Source organism: Cenococcum geophilum, assembly GCF_001692895.1.
Source record: "Cenococcum geophilum 1.58 unplaced genomic scaffold K441scaffold_4, whole genome shotgun sequence".
Classification (NCBI taxonomy): Eukaryota; Fungi; Ascomycota; class Dothideomycetes; order Gloniales; family Gloniaceae; genus Cenococcum; species Cenococcum geophilum.
Genome location: NW_027137562.1, coordinates 4,310,181 through 4,324,780, shown reverse-complemented (window position 1 = coordinate 4,324,780; position 14,600 = coordinate 4,310,181). Strand labels below are relative to the sequence as shown.

The following is a 14,600-nucleotide window of genomic DNA, read 5'->3' as shown; positions in this document are numbered from 1 at the left end:
GACAAGGATGCGCCGGCTTAAGAGTCCACTCTTCATAGTTCCAATTTATGGTCAAGCGCAGCATGTCTCTTGATCCTGCTTCCAATCTGCAATCACACTCTCCTACAAGCTCAGGACGTTCTTCACCAGTACTAAGAGCGCCTCGAAGAACTGTCGAGGACGGTATGTACGTTTGGTGTATGCCCTGTTGGAAATGGTCATAGCTAACAATTTTTTTTCTCTTTAGCCCTTTACAAAAAGGACCGAAGCTACCGAAGATATGCGTCCGGAGTGGAACGCGCCTTGTCTTTGTTCGATACCGCCCAGCAGGAATGGGCTGACTATATTTCTTTCCTCGCGCGCTTGTTGAAGGTCTATATTTCTCTAGGTAAAGATTCAAGAAAACTAGCTAAGTTTATTTATTCTTAGGCAATCCAAGCGCATCCCTCAGACATTCCTATAATACCACACAGCACTACTGTCGCGACTCGGTTGGCACAATGCTTGAACCCCACGCTTCCCTCCGGGGTTCACCAGAAAGCTCTTGAGGTTTATTCATACATATTTTCAGTCATTGGGGTATACACTACTGCATATTTATTCAATGCATTCCCCTGATTCTCCAAAAACTGACACCACTTCTAGAAAGATGCGCTGAGTCGGGACCTCAGCCTGTATTTTCCCGGTCTGGCACCGGTCCTCTCCTTCGCCTCCTTGTCTGTTCGACCATTATTTCTCTCACTGTTGGAGAATTATATCTTGACCTTGGATAGCTATGCGCTCCGACCTGCCCTAAAAGCGATTATACTGTGCCTGCTTCCGGGCCTGGAAGAAGAGACAGGTGAAGACTTTGAGCGTATGGTACAGGCTCTTGATAAATTACGACAGGCAGTTACTGTATCACCGGATACCCATGATGAGACAAAAGCTGATGGAACAGCATCACACTATTGGCAATGCTTTTTTTTGGCTACTATTACCAATCCTTCGAGGAGACAAGGGGCTCTTGCATTCCTTGTCCGTCGTCTACCGAAGTTTGGGATACGGAATCGGCGCGGCTCTATCTCAACCGAGAAATCCACAGCGCCTGAAAAATTGTCAAATGAAGCGGAGTCTGCAATCTCGCCAGAGCCAGGTTTGCTTATTCGTTGTTTCGCCGCAGGGCTTTCGGATTCCCAACTACTAATTCAACGAGGATTTCTTGACCTTTTAGTTAGCCACTTACCTCTTGACTCGCCAGTACTACAGGAGAGAATCAGCCACGATGACTTGGAGCGTTTGGTTGCTGCAGCTGCAGGTGTGGTTTCACGTAGAGATATGAGCCTGAATCGAAGACTCTGGACATGGTTTCTTGGGCCTGAGCCTTCAGCAGGGGCCGACGCGAACGAGCCTCTTGCGTCTCCTACTCAAGACATGAAAGGTGCTGGGGTTGATGTTTCTTCACATCATGCAGCTTATTTTTCACAGTACGGTCTTCGCTCGTTGACTCGGAGCATCATGAAAATGATCCAACGGCCTAGCCCTCTCCCAGCCGATAGATCTAAGCCATTCCGTATATGTCTGTCATTAATGGATCGCTGGGAGGTAGGTGGTTTGATTGTTCCCGAGATATTTATTCCTGCGCTCCAGAGTGTTCAGATCTATAGTGAGACATCCAGTAAAGAGCAGCTTGACGAGGTGATGAGAAGTGCTAGTGTGTTTTTCGACGGCGTGGAGAGTGGGCTTATCTGGGGAAAGCTTGTGGAACTAGTCACATCGGCCCTGAGATCAGATGCCTCGAAACACGACGATGCCCTGCGGAAGTTGAGACTGGCTAAATTTATCTTGGGTCGTTTCAATGTTAGGGAAGAAGAGATGTTGATGCACCATATGCCTTTAGTGGCCTTGTCGGTGCTGGTAATGCTCAACAAATATGCTGGCAAAAATGTGGAAGAGAAGGCTTCGGCAGAAGATATTTCGACTTTAGCATATGATATTGCAGATTCCCTTATACAACTCATCCCGGAACGGGCATTACTCCAGCAGCAGAATAATACGAAAGAGCCTACCTCAAAAGCCCCCGACCTCAAAGGAGACCAAATTACCAGCAAGATCACCTCCTTTTATATTGAATCTCACGGCAATCTCGATTTTTCTGAGCCTCCATTCGATGTGCATACATTGGGACAGCTCTGCTTGCATGAAGCCGGCTCACTATTTGCGATTTCCCTCCGATCAGAGTCGTCTCAGAGCATGGCTGAGCTCTATGCTAGAATTCTTGCAACTCTGATATACAAGCTGCAAGATCAGAGTTCGTTACACGATATCGATCTCTTGTTCGTCTTCCACCAGGTCCTCTCGGATTCTTCTCCCACCAGGCCAAAAGAAACCCTGCCATTTCCATGTCTTGTCGCCATTACCTCAGTACTATCCGCACTGCAAACTGCTAATACCTCGAATCCCTACGTCAGCGCTACTGAGCTTCCCGACTTGCTCCACCCTCTCATTGCCCTGATCTGGCATTACCTCTCACCTTTCAACCCAAAATACCATGTTGAAGCTGTTCGTTGTCTTTGGCAACTGCATTCGATATCTTCCTCGGGCCGTTTGGTGGAAGCGGCTATTACAACGCTCATGGTTTCCCCTGGGCAATCATCCCAAGAAAACGACCCTATTGAATTAGCTGGTCGGGGTCGACGGCTTGCTGTTTTATGGACACACACAATACATGAACAAAGCTTGCAGACGGAGAAACGTGGTAGCACCGTTTCCAGACGCTCTAGCGGGACTACAACAATCCCGGAACTTTCACCACCAACGGGAGGTTTCCAATCTGTCTTAACAAGACCGCTGCTCTTGCTGTTGGATGCTCTGGCGGAAGAAGGTACGGGGCTCTTCGCATTTGTAAAATGCTGGCTTCAAGATTTGCCAACGCTAGACAAGGTATTCGAGGTCCTCGCGAGACATCTCCAATCTCTCCAATCGTTAAAAGAGAGAGAAACGTTAGCCCCCAGCCAGGCTGGAGGTAAGTCGCGTGCGTCTGCTTCTGTCGACGACACTAAAGAATGTCTTTATTACCTGAAGCATGTGTTGAACATCTTGCGGTGGCCCTCAAGTTATACGTGGTTAACTCTAGCCGAGGAGGCGGCACCGCAGATCACTGAAACGGTTTCTGACGCTGAAAAGATGACCTTGCAAGAATGGATTGTACGGACATCTATGAAGGCTCTTTCGGTCAATAGTAGAGCAGACCATTCACAGCAGAAACCTCATATTGAAGAATTATATCGGACTGCCGTATCGATTGTGTTGCAGGTATTTCAAAGTCCCTATGCTGCACCCCTCAAAGCCCTCGAGCTGGAAGTACCTTTGATGGCACGGCTTAAAATGTCAAGTCCCTCCTTGCAGAGTCTAATTCTCGAGGCCATACTTGCAGCACTGAAACTCCGGCTTCTTAGTCCACCTCTCCAGCGACCACCTTCAGGACATCAGAGAAAACAGTCAAGAGACGTCGGAGCGCCTTCAAGACTGTCTCTAATAATGGAGAAGCCTCTAAATGAAGAGCCTTCATCTCCTCCCATACCTCCGCCGCCCCAGCTCGTCGAATGTCTGCGAGCTGGATTTGCCTCACCATCAAGCCGCCTAGTTCTCGACGACTGGGTTAAGTTTCTTGCGGAAGTTCTACCGCTCTTCGCTGATGCTATTTTTCAAAATTTAATCCCGCTCGTGGAATGTTTCTGTACTCAAATTGACCAAGCCTTCGAGCAGCTTAGATCAACTTTCAAGCAGCCCGTCGGGGATGTCCAGATTTCACCTGAATCAACCTTGGTATCGTTGATGAATGGCCTTGAGCGAATTCTCGCAAAGGCTCATGATCGCCTTGTCCTGCAAGAAACTAAGACTGCAACGGCAAAATCACCTGAACAACCACAAGGCTTCTTTGGGAACATGGTCTCCGGTGTTTTCTCATCGGAAATAAATCAGACGCGGACACCTACCGCCAACAGTAGGCTAACGGTTCTCTTATGTTTTCAAGATACTGTTCGTATTTGCTTCTCCATTTGGTCGTGGGGCGGATACGGTTCGAATAGCAGCAAGCCAGATCCCACATCTCTTGCATCATTTGGATACACATCCTTGCGAATGCGAAATCGTGCTCGACGTATTTTAGAGCATCTGTTTGCTGCCGAAGCGTTAGAATGCCTAGAAACCTTAGCCGTGTTGTGGTGCCAATCTTCTAGAACAGATTCCAGAGCTACTTCGGTGATGGGCCTACTAAATGTTCTTAACGGGTCCAAGCCAAAGCACACTATTCCAGCCATATTCAACGCGGTGTATAGCCGAACAAATCCTAACGCTCTCGATCCTATGAGGATGTCCACATTGACTTCGGATTTATCAGACACGGATCTAGTCAGCTTTCTCGTTGACTACACCAGGTCATTAGAAGACGATGCTATGGATGAGATATGGCCTGACTGTATGATTTTCCTGCGGGATGTTCTTGCCAATCCTCTTCCGCATCGACAAATTCTCCCAACACTGCTCGAATTTACAGCGGTATTGGGGCAAAAGGTGGATAATACAAATTTCGGAGAGCAAAGGAAAATGAGAAGGGAGCTTGGGGTATGTCAAAACCTCAGCTTTTCAAAGTTTCCTGCTAATTCTGTTTCAGGACCTCTTCGCTAGGCTTCTAACTGCAGTATTCACCACTCGATCCATGAGCTTCCTACAGGAACCATCACAAGTTGCCGCAGTAGAAAAAGCATCAAGCATAGCAAGCGGCGGAAATATAAAGAAACCTGTAGATGTCGTGGCAATTCTTACATCTATAATGCCCAGTCTCCAACTCATTCTCGTGGAGAATGATCGTGTAGCCAACGCCGCTACAAGCATCTCAACCAACATCATAGGGCCCGCTTTCCGTTCTAAAGCCTTTCCTGAGAACGTGACCAAGTCTACCCTCGACTTGATCTACCAGCTTACCCGAGTTGCACAAAACAATAAGGCGTGGAAAAAGGACGTCGCGGACGCTTTCAATGACCCTCGTTTCTTCAGCACGCCTCTGCCTCTCATTACGTCCTCCTGGCTCCCAATACTGGCTCAATGGACGTTAACAGATAAAGACCGCCTCCCAGAACTCCTGTCACGCCTGTCCGCTCCAACAACCGCTGGGATCATGTTCGGCGTCGGTGCGGCATCAGCTCGCCAGGAGACAGACCGCAAAACACAACTCACCCTCCGCCGCATCTCGCTCCTCCTCCTCGCCGCCCCTGAAGACACATTCACACCCACGCTCCCCTCCCTCTCCGAAAAACTCGTAGAACTCCTCACCGCCACGCCCGCCTCCTCGCCCTCCTCGACCACCCGCGCTGAACTCTTCATGCTCCTCCGCGCCCTGCTCCTGACGATCTCACCCGTGCACCTCGCGCCACTCTGGCCCATTGTGACTGCGGAGCTCTCCGCGGCGCTGACGTCGCTCCTCCCGGACGCCGACAACCGCGACACGTACTCCAACGCCGCAGTGCTGCAGGCCTGCAAGCTGCTCGACACGCTAGTCGTGCTCGCCCCCGACGACTTCCAGCTGCACGCCTGGCTCTTCGTCGCCGACACCATCGATGCCGTCTACCGCCCGGCCGCCTGGTCCGCCACCGCGCTCACCGACGAGGTCGCCGAGGCGCTCGCGGCCGCTGGCACCCCGACGTCGCGTGTGGCCGCGCACCATGCTAGCCTCTCGCCACAACACCCTGGCGTGGAAACGCCGCTGCGGCAGCCGTTCCTAGAGCCGCTGCTCGAGGCGGTGCAGGCAGGCGAGGAGGGTGCCGATGTGAGGGCCATGACGCGTTCAGAGCTGGCGGGGAGAGTGCTGAGACCATTTTTAGGTCAGCTGGGGATTGCGGCGTTTGAGGCGACGTATGGGATGGGGGTGGCGGATTGGGAGGCTTGTAGGGTGGGGTTGTTGAGGGATTTGTGTGAGGATTAGGGAGTGGGAATGGAAGGAGAAGGGGGAGAGGAGAGGAGAAGAGAGGGAAGGGTTAGAGCGGGGGTTTGTATAGGGAGGGGAGAGGGGGTTAGTGTTTAGATGTGTAGATGAGGCTACGGATTGGTGTTAGGGTTCTTTTCTCGTTTTTCAATTTCAGATTTCTGGTTTCTGGATATTAATGCTAGTCTTGTCGTGAATCCAAAAGTTTTAGATGGCTCAATCCCGCCATGCTGTCCGAGCAATAAACGTACAACCACTAAAGCTGCCTCGTTCCTCTCCCCCTCATGTCCGAAAGGGTCCTTAAACCCGTCCAAGTAATGATCTGCTGGTTAAACAGACAAAAACATTCAATTGAACCCTACTCGAGAGAAGCCCTTGCGGGGATATATAATCCAGCATATGCATATGTAGCGCCCAATGCAACTTGATACAACAGCCCGACCTTTGGAAAAACCGCAGAAACAAATCCCTTTATTACCCCAATTACTTATAGCTCACGACGTGCCTTCCCCACCATCGTCCACCTGCGCCTGCACCTCCGCCACCTCCGCCCCCGCACTTGCACCCTCCTCACCCTCCCCATTCACCCCCTCGCCGGCGTCCTCGCCCTCGGCATCTGCATCAATGCCGAGGTGCAGCTCCCGCCAACGCTCGCGCCATTTCTCGCGCAGCACGTCGTACAGAAACGAGAACTGCTGCTCGCCCTGGACCATCATCATGCGCTGGCAGCGCAGACGATCCACGATCTCCGCCACGGGGTCGTCAGCGGCGTCAAGAGCGTCCAGGCTGCCCTCCTCCAGCTCGCGCAGCAGCCAGTCGAGCGCGATGAAGGTGCCGGAGCGGCCGACGCCCGCGCTGCAGTGCACGACGCGCGGGCTCTCCGGGTGCGCGGCGTTCTTGGCCTGCGACAGCGCGAGCAGCTGCAGCAGCGCGGCGCGGTCGGCGCCCTCGGGCACCAGGAAGTCAGGCCAGCCGGCGAACAGCAGGTGCCAGACGATCTTGGCGTCGCCGTCGGGCGTGCGCATCTCGAGCTCGCGGACGGTGCAGCGCGCGGCGTCGTCCTCGGTCAGCGACAGCAGCGTGACGGTCGCCGTGAAGCCGTCGGCGAACTCGTCGTGCGAGTTGACGGTTAGCGTGGGGCTGGAGGGCGACGGCGGGAAGTAGGGGTGGCATTTCTCGCGCCCGGATTCGTGCGTCTGCGTGAGCATTATTATGACCGAGGGTGAGGCTGCCTCGTGCCATAGCATGCGCCAGATGTGCGAGGTTATTTCGGCTTTGGGGCCCTATTGGGAAGGTGAGCGCGTTTGCCCATTTGCGGGGGGACATGGAGTGGCCCTTTTAGGCTGCTCTGTGGACGTACCTGCGTTGCGATGAAGTTCGTTACCGTGTCTGATTTCGTGTTCCGCAGCACTATCGGCGATGCATTTATGTAGTCGCTATACCCTTCGGGCACCTTCAAGCGTATCCGATTGTTAAGGTACGGGTCCACATTCGCATATCTGTTCCTGTTCATGACAGCTTCCCCGCTGACCCTTGCCCATTGCGAGGGTGGACCTTGCGGGTCCGTGGTCTGCGTGCCCTGTAGAAGTCGCTTGCGTTGCTCCCATTCCAGGTCGGTGAATTTAGTATGGACATCTGCAATTCCCCAGTCAGTACAGGGTGCCTGCAGTCAAACCTTTCTGTTATAGGCCACATGTCTACCTGCCTGATTTGCTCTGCCGCAGAAACGCGGGGTATGGTGTGGAGTCCCGAGGCGAGTGCTCCACAGACGACGGTGTTTGCGAGGGTGAAGGTATTATAAGAGAGGGGAAGCTTGCGGATGGTCCGGTTACGGATGGTGTATTTACAGATGCGGCGGCCGAGGAGCGAGTGCTTTCGCGGGATCTAGAGCGTTTTGATGAGGGACTGGGAGACGCTGGGACGGCCAGCGGTGTGGACATGTTCTTGGGTTTAGCGCTTGTGCGTGCGCCTTTACGTGCGCCTTTACGTGCGCCTTTGCGCCGGAGGGCGCGAAATCTATACAGTTTGAGGGCCTTCCTGCTGGGTTCACGTGTATGTGATCGTATGTACGGTTCTCTTGATGTTTGTTTGAAAGAAAAGGTGGCAGATGTTACGTTGTCAATGCTTCTCTCGTAGCTGTGGTGGCGCGCATAGATTGCTTTTGTAGATTTGGGACGGTTGGCATTTATAGCGGGTGAAAGGCGAGCCGCTAGTTCTACCTATGCCTTTTCAATCTGAGCTTGTTGGTAGGGTAAGTAACGGAGGAGGCGAGATTATAATCGAGCAGTTTGAGGTTTCGAACAATAAGGCTGAGGAGTTGTATGGGTAGGAGGCGCCCGAGTTTCCAAGAGCTCGGAGGTTCGCTAAGGCCGACAGGTGTATAAAAGCAAGTTTGTCTAGGGGTTTTGAAAGCGTCTTTGGGAATCCTGATCGTTAGGAACGGTCGGGGCGATAGGTAAAGAGCACGCGGGCAGCTATCAGGTCACAAGGAGGTATTCGAAGTTCTAGGAGACTAGAAGGTGACAGGGAGGAGAAGAGAGAGAATACGCTAGAAATATTCTGGAATATAGGGGAGAGGGGAGAAGGTAGCAGGAGGAGTGAGGCTCAGGGTGCATCATTGATTCCATGGCTGAATGATTCGTGATGTATGTCGGCGTAGTGTTTGCATGACTGCTGCAAACCATCCCTTCCAATCCTTGCCATCCCACTTCCACACCTCTCACATCCGCCCCCGTCTGTGGCTATGTCCATCCACTGAGCCCTGCGCAGGCGTCAAGAGACGTGATATCTTCCCACCTTGATCACGGATGAAACTCTGACCATGTGGCAGCCGATGTGGCTACGAGTATTTGAGGTTTGCGCCCCTTACGTGTCCTGATGGACGTTCAGTGCTCATCATCTCTTCTCCAGGCCTGGGCTGTTGCTCGAGTACGTTTGTTCGGACCGCCTGACACTGCACAACCGTGTATCACTGACCTGTCTGCTACAGCTCCTCTCGAGCCCTTCTTTCCATCGAACAGTCCACAACGTTCATCGCAGCATTCGCCGCATCCGATATGGAACACCGATGGAAGAGATGGGCGGGACCAATGTTGAACGTGCGTTCATCTAGGTTATATTCTCTGGAGGCTACAGCTGATGCGAAGCGGCGCAGATAAAGGTCCTTCGTTGTTGAAATATTTCAAAGATGAGATTAAAGAGCAGTTGAAGGGCGGAAAATCGAAGCAACCACCTAGGCAGCTTTGACATTCACGACCATAACCCAACATGCACGATGCCTCACATTGCCCGCGGCTTGGTTAGACGGAATTGGCGTAATGGCTGTTATTTTGAAGTCACAACACATAATGGGAGCAATTTGGAATACTGCTGTCTTGGTGTATATATTACGCGAGCAAGGGCATTCACACGCTCAACTCGGTAGAAGCTAGCTACTGTAGAGAGGCGGGACGTGTTATCTACTGCTCTACACCCGGTACGATTACAACCTCCGGGGGATACGTCAAGTTTACAGAAGTCACGTTACATGTATTTGACGTCATGAGAGATAATTTGAATTCCTCTATTAAGTCTATCTTCTATTAAGCATCCTAAGTCCAATGTGTGTTGTCTTACCGTGAACTCACTGCTATCACACCCTCGAGGCTTCCTGACCTCAATGCCCTCCGTAATTGTCACTGGTGCCACAGGTACGGCCTCCCCACTACCCTCATACATAAGCTTATCATCTGCTTTAAATCTGGCTCTTCCTACCTCTTCTAACCTGTACACAGGCATACTCGGCCGCAATCCTCAGAAATGGCCCACCATGCATGCCCTCTCCCGCAGCACGAAGGAAGACTACCCATCCAGCGTCATCCATAACCATATCGACCTGACCTCGTCCGCCCAAGAGATGGCCAAAGACCTCAAGAACGTGAAAGCTGAATACATCTTCTTCGCTGCCTACCCCCGGAAAAACTGAGGAAGAAAACCGAGAAGTGGACGGTAGCGTCCCCTTTGACCTCCCTCCCTACCTCTGCCCCCCATTTCGCCCATTCAACACACTGACCCCACTCCCTAGGCGCTATGCTTGACAACTTCCCCAGCGCCCTCAAATTCACCGGCGCCCTCTCCCTAAAACGCGTCATCCTCGTCACCGGCGCCAAATTGTACGGCGTGCACCTCGGGGCCCCCAAGAACTCCATGTGCGAGTCCGACCCGTGGCTCATCGCACCGCACCGCCTGCCAAACCCCTACTACCGCCAGCAGGACACCCTGCACAACTTCTGCGCACGGCACTCCATCTCTTGGGTCGTGACGTACCCGAACGACGTCATCGGCTTCGCCGAGGGCAACTTCATAAACCTGGGCACCACGCTGGGCCTGTACGCCGCCATGACCAAGGAACTCGGCACCGAGCTCGTCTTCCCCGGCAGCGAGCGCTTCTACGTCGGCTTCGACAGCTTCACGTGCTCAAAGCTGCACGCGCGCTTCTGCGTCTGGGCGGCGCTGGAGCCCCGCGCCGCGGGCCAGGCGTTCAATGCTGTGAATGGCGACGTCGAGAGTTGGCAGACGCTGTGGCCGAAGCTGGCGAAGCGCTTCGGGCTGCGCGTTAAGTCGGACCAGTTTGCGAAGCCGCCGGGGAAGGATGGCGCGGTTATGGAGCTCGTCGAGAAGCCGCCGGTTGCGGATATGGCGGCGGAGTTGGGGCTGGTGGGAAGTCGCAGAGTGCATCAGGAGAAGACGGAGTAGAGATGCGTTGGAGAAGGCGACGTGGGGTTTCTTAGGGTTTGTGCTGGGGAGGAACTATGATTTGGTGATCGATATGAGCAAGGCGAGGAAGCTGGGGTGGATTGGGTGGGTTCTGACCGTTTTTTTCATGTGAGGTGGATTGGGAATGAGGACGTAAGCTGACGCTTTGCAGGTATGTCGATACTTGGGATGCGCTTTCAGAGGTCTTTGGTGAGTTGCAGGAGGCGAAGGTTTTGGCGAAGACACAGTAATTGGGTTCAAGGAACTTACGATGCTGAAAGGGAGATAGGAGGATAGCATATCCCGGTATGAGTTGCGGGTTCACGATTAACGAGCTGATTCGACCAACAGGCTGGAACAAAGGAACTTTGAGTTCTGAAAAGTGTTTTAATGATGAATGACCATCCGCTTATGGAGTTCTTTCATTTCGTAGAAGGCATCACGTGTAAACCTATCAATGTATGTATTGATTCCGTACTGTAACAATACTATCAACTTGAAGAACACGATGATCTCATCATAATCCTACATCCCCCCTCTGCTTAAATACATCCGCCCTATCATCCCTGCCACACACTCGAGAACCTCCTCCGCCTCTGCACATTACTCCCGGGGCTCAATTCCCTGTCCACGAAATCCTTATTCGCCGTCGCGGCAAAACTATTCTCCAAGATCGCATCCTCCAACTCATCCTCCTCCTCGATCTGATCGAGCACGCTCTGCGGCGGATCGGTATCGAACACGGCCTGCAGATCGCCATGGACGTTTAAGCTCGAGAAGTTCAAGAACAACCACTTACTGCGCTTCAAGGGGCCCAAGGGAGCCCGCTTCTTGGACTTCCACAGCCGGCGGCGCTCATACAGTGAGATGGCGAGCAGAATGGGGGCGTTGAGCACACGCACAGCGGCGACGTTTACTTTATGGAACCAGCGCGGGGAGGCTGCGAATTTGAGCGGGAGGAGGATGAGCAAGGCGAGGATGTTGAAGGGGGGCCGGTAGGCGAAGAGGGCGTCGGACTTGACGCCCTCGAAGGTCAGCACGGCGCGGCGGAACTGGATCTCGGCGGTGGCGTCGGCAGCGATCTTGGAGAAGGTATTGGAGAGGATGGACACCAGCACCGTCAGGAACAGCGTGTTGCCGAGGAAGGCGTAGGTCACCATGAGGACGGGCCCGAGGATCGCGTGGAAGGATGGCGCTTCTTGGATCCCCGTCCCGTCCAGCCCGAACCAGATCCAGAGCATCCATTTCGAGATGGTGAGGGGGTCGGGGGAATCGTCTGGCTCGACGCCGTTGTTGCCCATGCTGAGCCACTTCATGGCGAGGAGAAAGCCGGCGAAGCACCATACGGCGATGAGGCTGAGGGCTGTGAAGTCGGCCATCATAGCGCGGAGTGAAATGAAGAGCATATTCTCGGGCATAAGATTGAATGCTAGACGGGGCAGGAGAATAGGTGCGGCAATGGAGAGGATGTCGAGAGCCTGCCGGCCTTCTTCGATATTACCTGTGAACCAACCGCGAAGGCGAATGATGAGGTAGAGCGTATAGATGATTACGAAAGTGATGTCGAGGAAAGACCAGAGATTTTGCGTATGGACGTGCCAGCCATGCTCAAGCATCGAAGCAAATTCATCGAGAACCCAGCCAGCAGCATATACCGTGAAGCAGATTTCGTAGCCGGTGAACTGCGTATGATCTCGGTTCATCATACAGACGCAATATAGGATTAAGAGAACAATAAATTGACAGACCTCGATGATATTACGCGAGCGAGGAACGATCAGCCGGTACTGGTTCAAAAGGGGTGCTTTCTTAGGGTCGTAAAGTGCGATAGGCTTGTGCTTGTAGTGATCCGGTAGTATATCAATGAACGCGTTGGGAGTGTAGACGACCCGTCCGCGATACACAGCATCTACCACCTTTTGGCAAGCTGAGCTGCTAAGAAATTGCTTGCTCTCCGAGATAATGGCAATTTCCAACGACGTCAACTTCCCTTCGTAACCGCCACGCTTCTGTAGCGACCAAGCCAGGGCGTGCCGATTTTCTTGAGCAACTTCTGAGGGACAGTTTTGGAATGGCTCAAACCCACCAACGAGAATGTTCGCGAGGAGGAGCAGACCCGGCCGTCCAGAATTGTCTTCATCGTATCGCCGTAGCATTTTTGATGCCACTAACTCGCAGAGGTTGGCCCGAGTCACATTTACGGTTTGATGGTGCGCTTGGAAGGATTGCTCGCGGAGGAATTGGACTCTGTTGACGAGAAGGCAGTATACTAGTTTGCATTAGAAACTCCAAGTACACTCCGTATACTCTATATCCACTCAGAAAATATCGCTGGGATCGTTTTTGCACCAAGACTCGCACTAAATGATGGAACAAAAATATGAAATAGCGTGCTGCATTTCAAGATGCTAGAAAACTAAAAGGAGTTCGATATGTTGCAGCGTCCGGGAAGGTGTAAGTTACTGTCTCCATTGTATCACGCTAACGGTCCTATAAAGAAATCCTTCGTCAAGGGCGATATTATCATTAAAGCCTTCGGTAGCTAGAATATTGCCACAGATGAAATAGTCTTGGAACAAAAGGTCCATACATACTTATTGAAACGTCACTTGGATCGTAAAGCCGATCCACAAGAGGTTTTACAATGAGGATATTCATCCGAGGTTCTTTCAATTGGTCGGTAGTATATGGATCATCTATACATTTATTAGTGCCTGTTCAAGGGATTTGATATGCAATAATTTTGACTTACCAATGCTAGCAAGGATAACCCGACGAATCCTATCGGATAATACGGTCAATAATAGAGTCAACAAGGCATTGTTTATATGAAGAATAGCTCCAATGTTCAACACTAAAAAGTGAGCTCTCACCTGTGAATCGTCGTATAAACCGGCAGGCCGGCATGCGGATCTGGTACAAATATCGGCCTCGGACCTGCGTTGCCTCTTAAGCAGCCATCTGGATCAGCTTGCTCCTCATCGCCAAGCAAAGTCTCTTGCTCCTCTCTTGATCGGACCGCGCGCAATGCCTCAGAAAAGCTGCGGTGCGATGGATGGGAGACGTGTAGTGGTCGCGACATTCCCTTTCTGCCTGCGCGTGAACCTTCGAGGTTTCCAAGAGAGTGAGATATCCGCAGGGGACTACGGGGTAAGGTGCGAGAATAGCAAGAAGTTAAGAGCTCTTGGAAGTGATCTCAGGATATGTAGGGTGCTAAAAATGCAGTTGGATGATGTAGTATAATAATTGGGATAGTTGATACATGATGACGGGCGAGAGAAGCTGGCAAGGGAAGGGAATGCTGAGGGGAAGTCATGTTTCGATAAAGCCGGAAAAGCAAAGGGGGCAGCTGCTTAACGTATTAGCCACCCGATCAAGCCAGCCACTTGCTCGAGCCACCGTCAAAATCTAACCAACTTTAAAGATATTGTAAGAGTATATATATTAGGTCCCGCCGCGCTTGCGACAAGTTCGCAAGCACTCTCAGTCTTTTTGGCCGTATGGCGACGTAGAGGCGGGCTACGTTACAGATATTTAGCTAAAATTTTAAATTTAAACCTTTTAAAATATATTTAATTAAATTATAAATATTTTTATAATAAATATTAAAAATTAGTATTTTAAAAAACTATTATATTAATTTAAAAAAAAATTTTAAAATGAAGAATTTCTAACTCTATAAGTAACGTATGTAATAGGGTTATAAAGGTGACCCTAGTTATAAAGGTTTTATATTACCGCCTTCCTATTTAGGCTAGCATATTGCCTAAAATATACTGCCGCTTTAAACATCAACACATTAACTTTTCTCCTTACCTCCCTATACAAAACTCCATATTACTATGCCTCGCTAGCCGCGTGCTCTTGATACAGAAGATCGTTTATAAGCAGCTTTAATAGCCTGGCGAATAATAAGTCTCTATAA

The 14,600-nt window shown here is 51.5% G+C and overlaps 4 protein-coding genes across 4 annotated transcripts; 2 read left to right on the top strand and 2 right to left on the bottom strand.

Moving 5' to 3' along the window:
- Positions 1–2: 2 nt before the first annotated feature.
- Positions 3–5,941, top strand: K441DRAFT_602709 (cellular morphogenesis regulator dopa; the record flags this gene model as incomplete). The annotated part of the gene is made up of 5 exons (XM_067645277.1): positions 3–162; positions 227–351; positions 409–558; positions 625–4,584; positions 4,634–5,941. Exons 1-5 carry the CDS (start codon positions 48–50, stop codon positions 5,939–5,941), a joined length of 5,658 nt encoding a protein of 1,885 aa, XP_067508968.1. The 5' UTR covers positions 3–47.
- Positions 5,842–7,881, bottom strand: K441DRAFT_684357 (uncharacterized protein; the record flags this gene model as incomplete). The annotated part of the gene is made up of 4 exons (XM_067651774.1): positions 5,842–5,900; positions 6,516–7,224; positions 7,302–7,576; positions 7,647–7,881. The coding sequence occupies 4 exons, from the start codon at positions 7,879–7,881 to the stop codon at positions 5,842–5,844; spliced, it is 1,278 nt and encodes a 425-aa protein (XP_067508967.1).
- Positions 7,882–9,599: 1,718 nt separating this feature from the next.
- On the top strand, positions 9,600–10,926 carry K441DRAFT_684356 (uncharacterized protein; the record flags this gene model as incomplete). Its single annotated transcript, XM_067651773.1, has 5 exons — positions 9,600–9,630; positions 9,715–9,823; positions 10,030–10,626; positions 10,661–10,780; positions 10,848–10,926. 5 exons carry the CDS (start codon positions 9,600–9,602, stop codon positions 10,924–10,926), a joined length of 936 nt encoding a protein of 311 aa, XP_067508966.1.
- Positions 10,927–11,128: 202 nt separating this feature from the next.
- On the bottom strand, positions 11,129–13,959 carry K441DRAFT_653012 (uncharacterized protein). The gene is made up of 4 exons (XM_067647456.1): positions 13,549–13,959; positions 13,428–13,456; positions 13,270–13,371; positions 11,129–12,944 (listed from the first exon to the last, which is right to left on the bottom strand). Exons 1-4 carry the CDS (start codon positions 13,755–13,757, stop codon positions 11,236–11,238), a joined length of 2,049 nt encoding a protein of 682 aa, XP_067508965.1. The 5' UTR covers positions 13,758–13,959; the 3' UTR covers positions 11,129–11,235.
- Between the last annotated feature and the right edge of the window lie 641 nt (positions 13,960–14,600).

Coding starts and splice junctions, on each gene's coding strand:
- K441DRAFT_653012 (XM_067647456.1), bottom strand. CDS start 13,757: ATGTCGCGACCACTACACGTCTCCCATCCATCGCACCGCAGCTTTTCT. Junction 13,372..13,427: donor GGTTATCCTTGCTAGCATTG/GTAAGTCAAAAT, acceptor ATAAATGTATAG/ATGATCCATATACTACCGAC. Junction 12,945..13,269: donor TCCAAGTGACGTTTCAATAA/GTATGTATGGAC, acceptor AATGCAAACTAG/TATACTGCCTTCTCGTCAAC.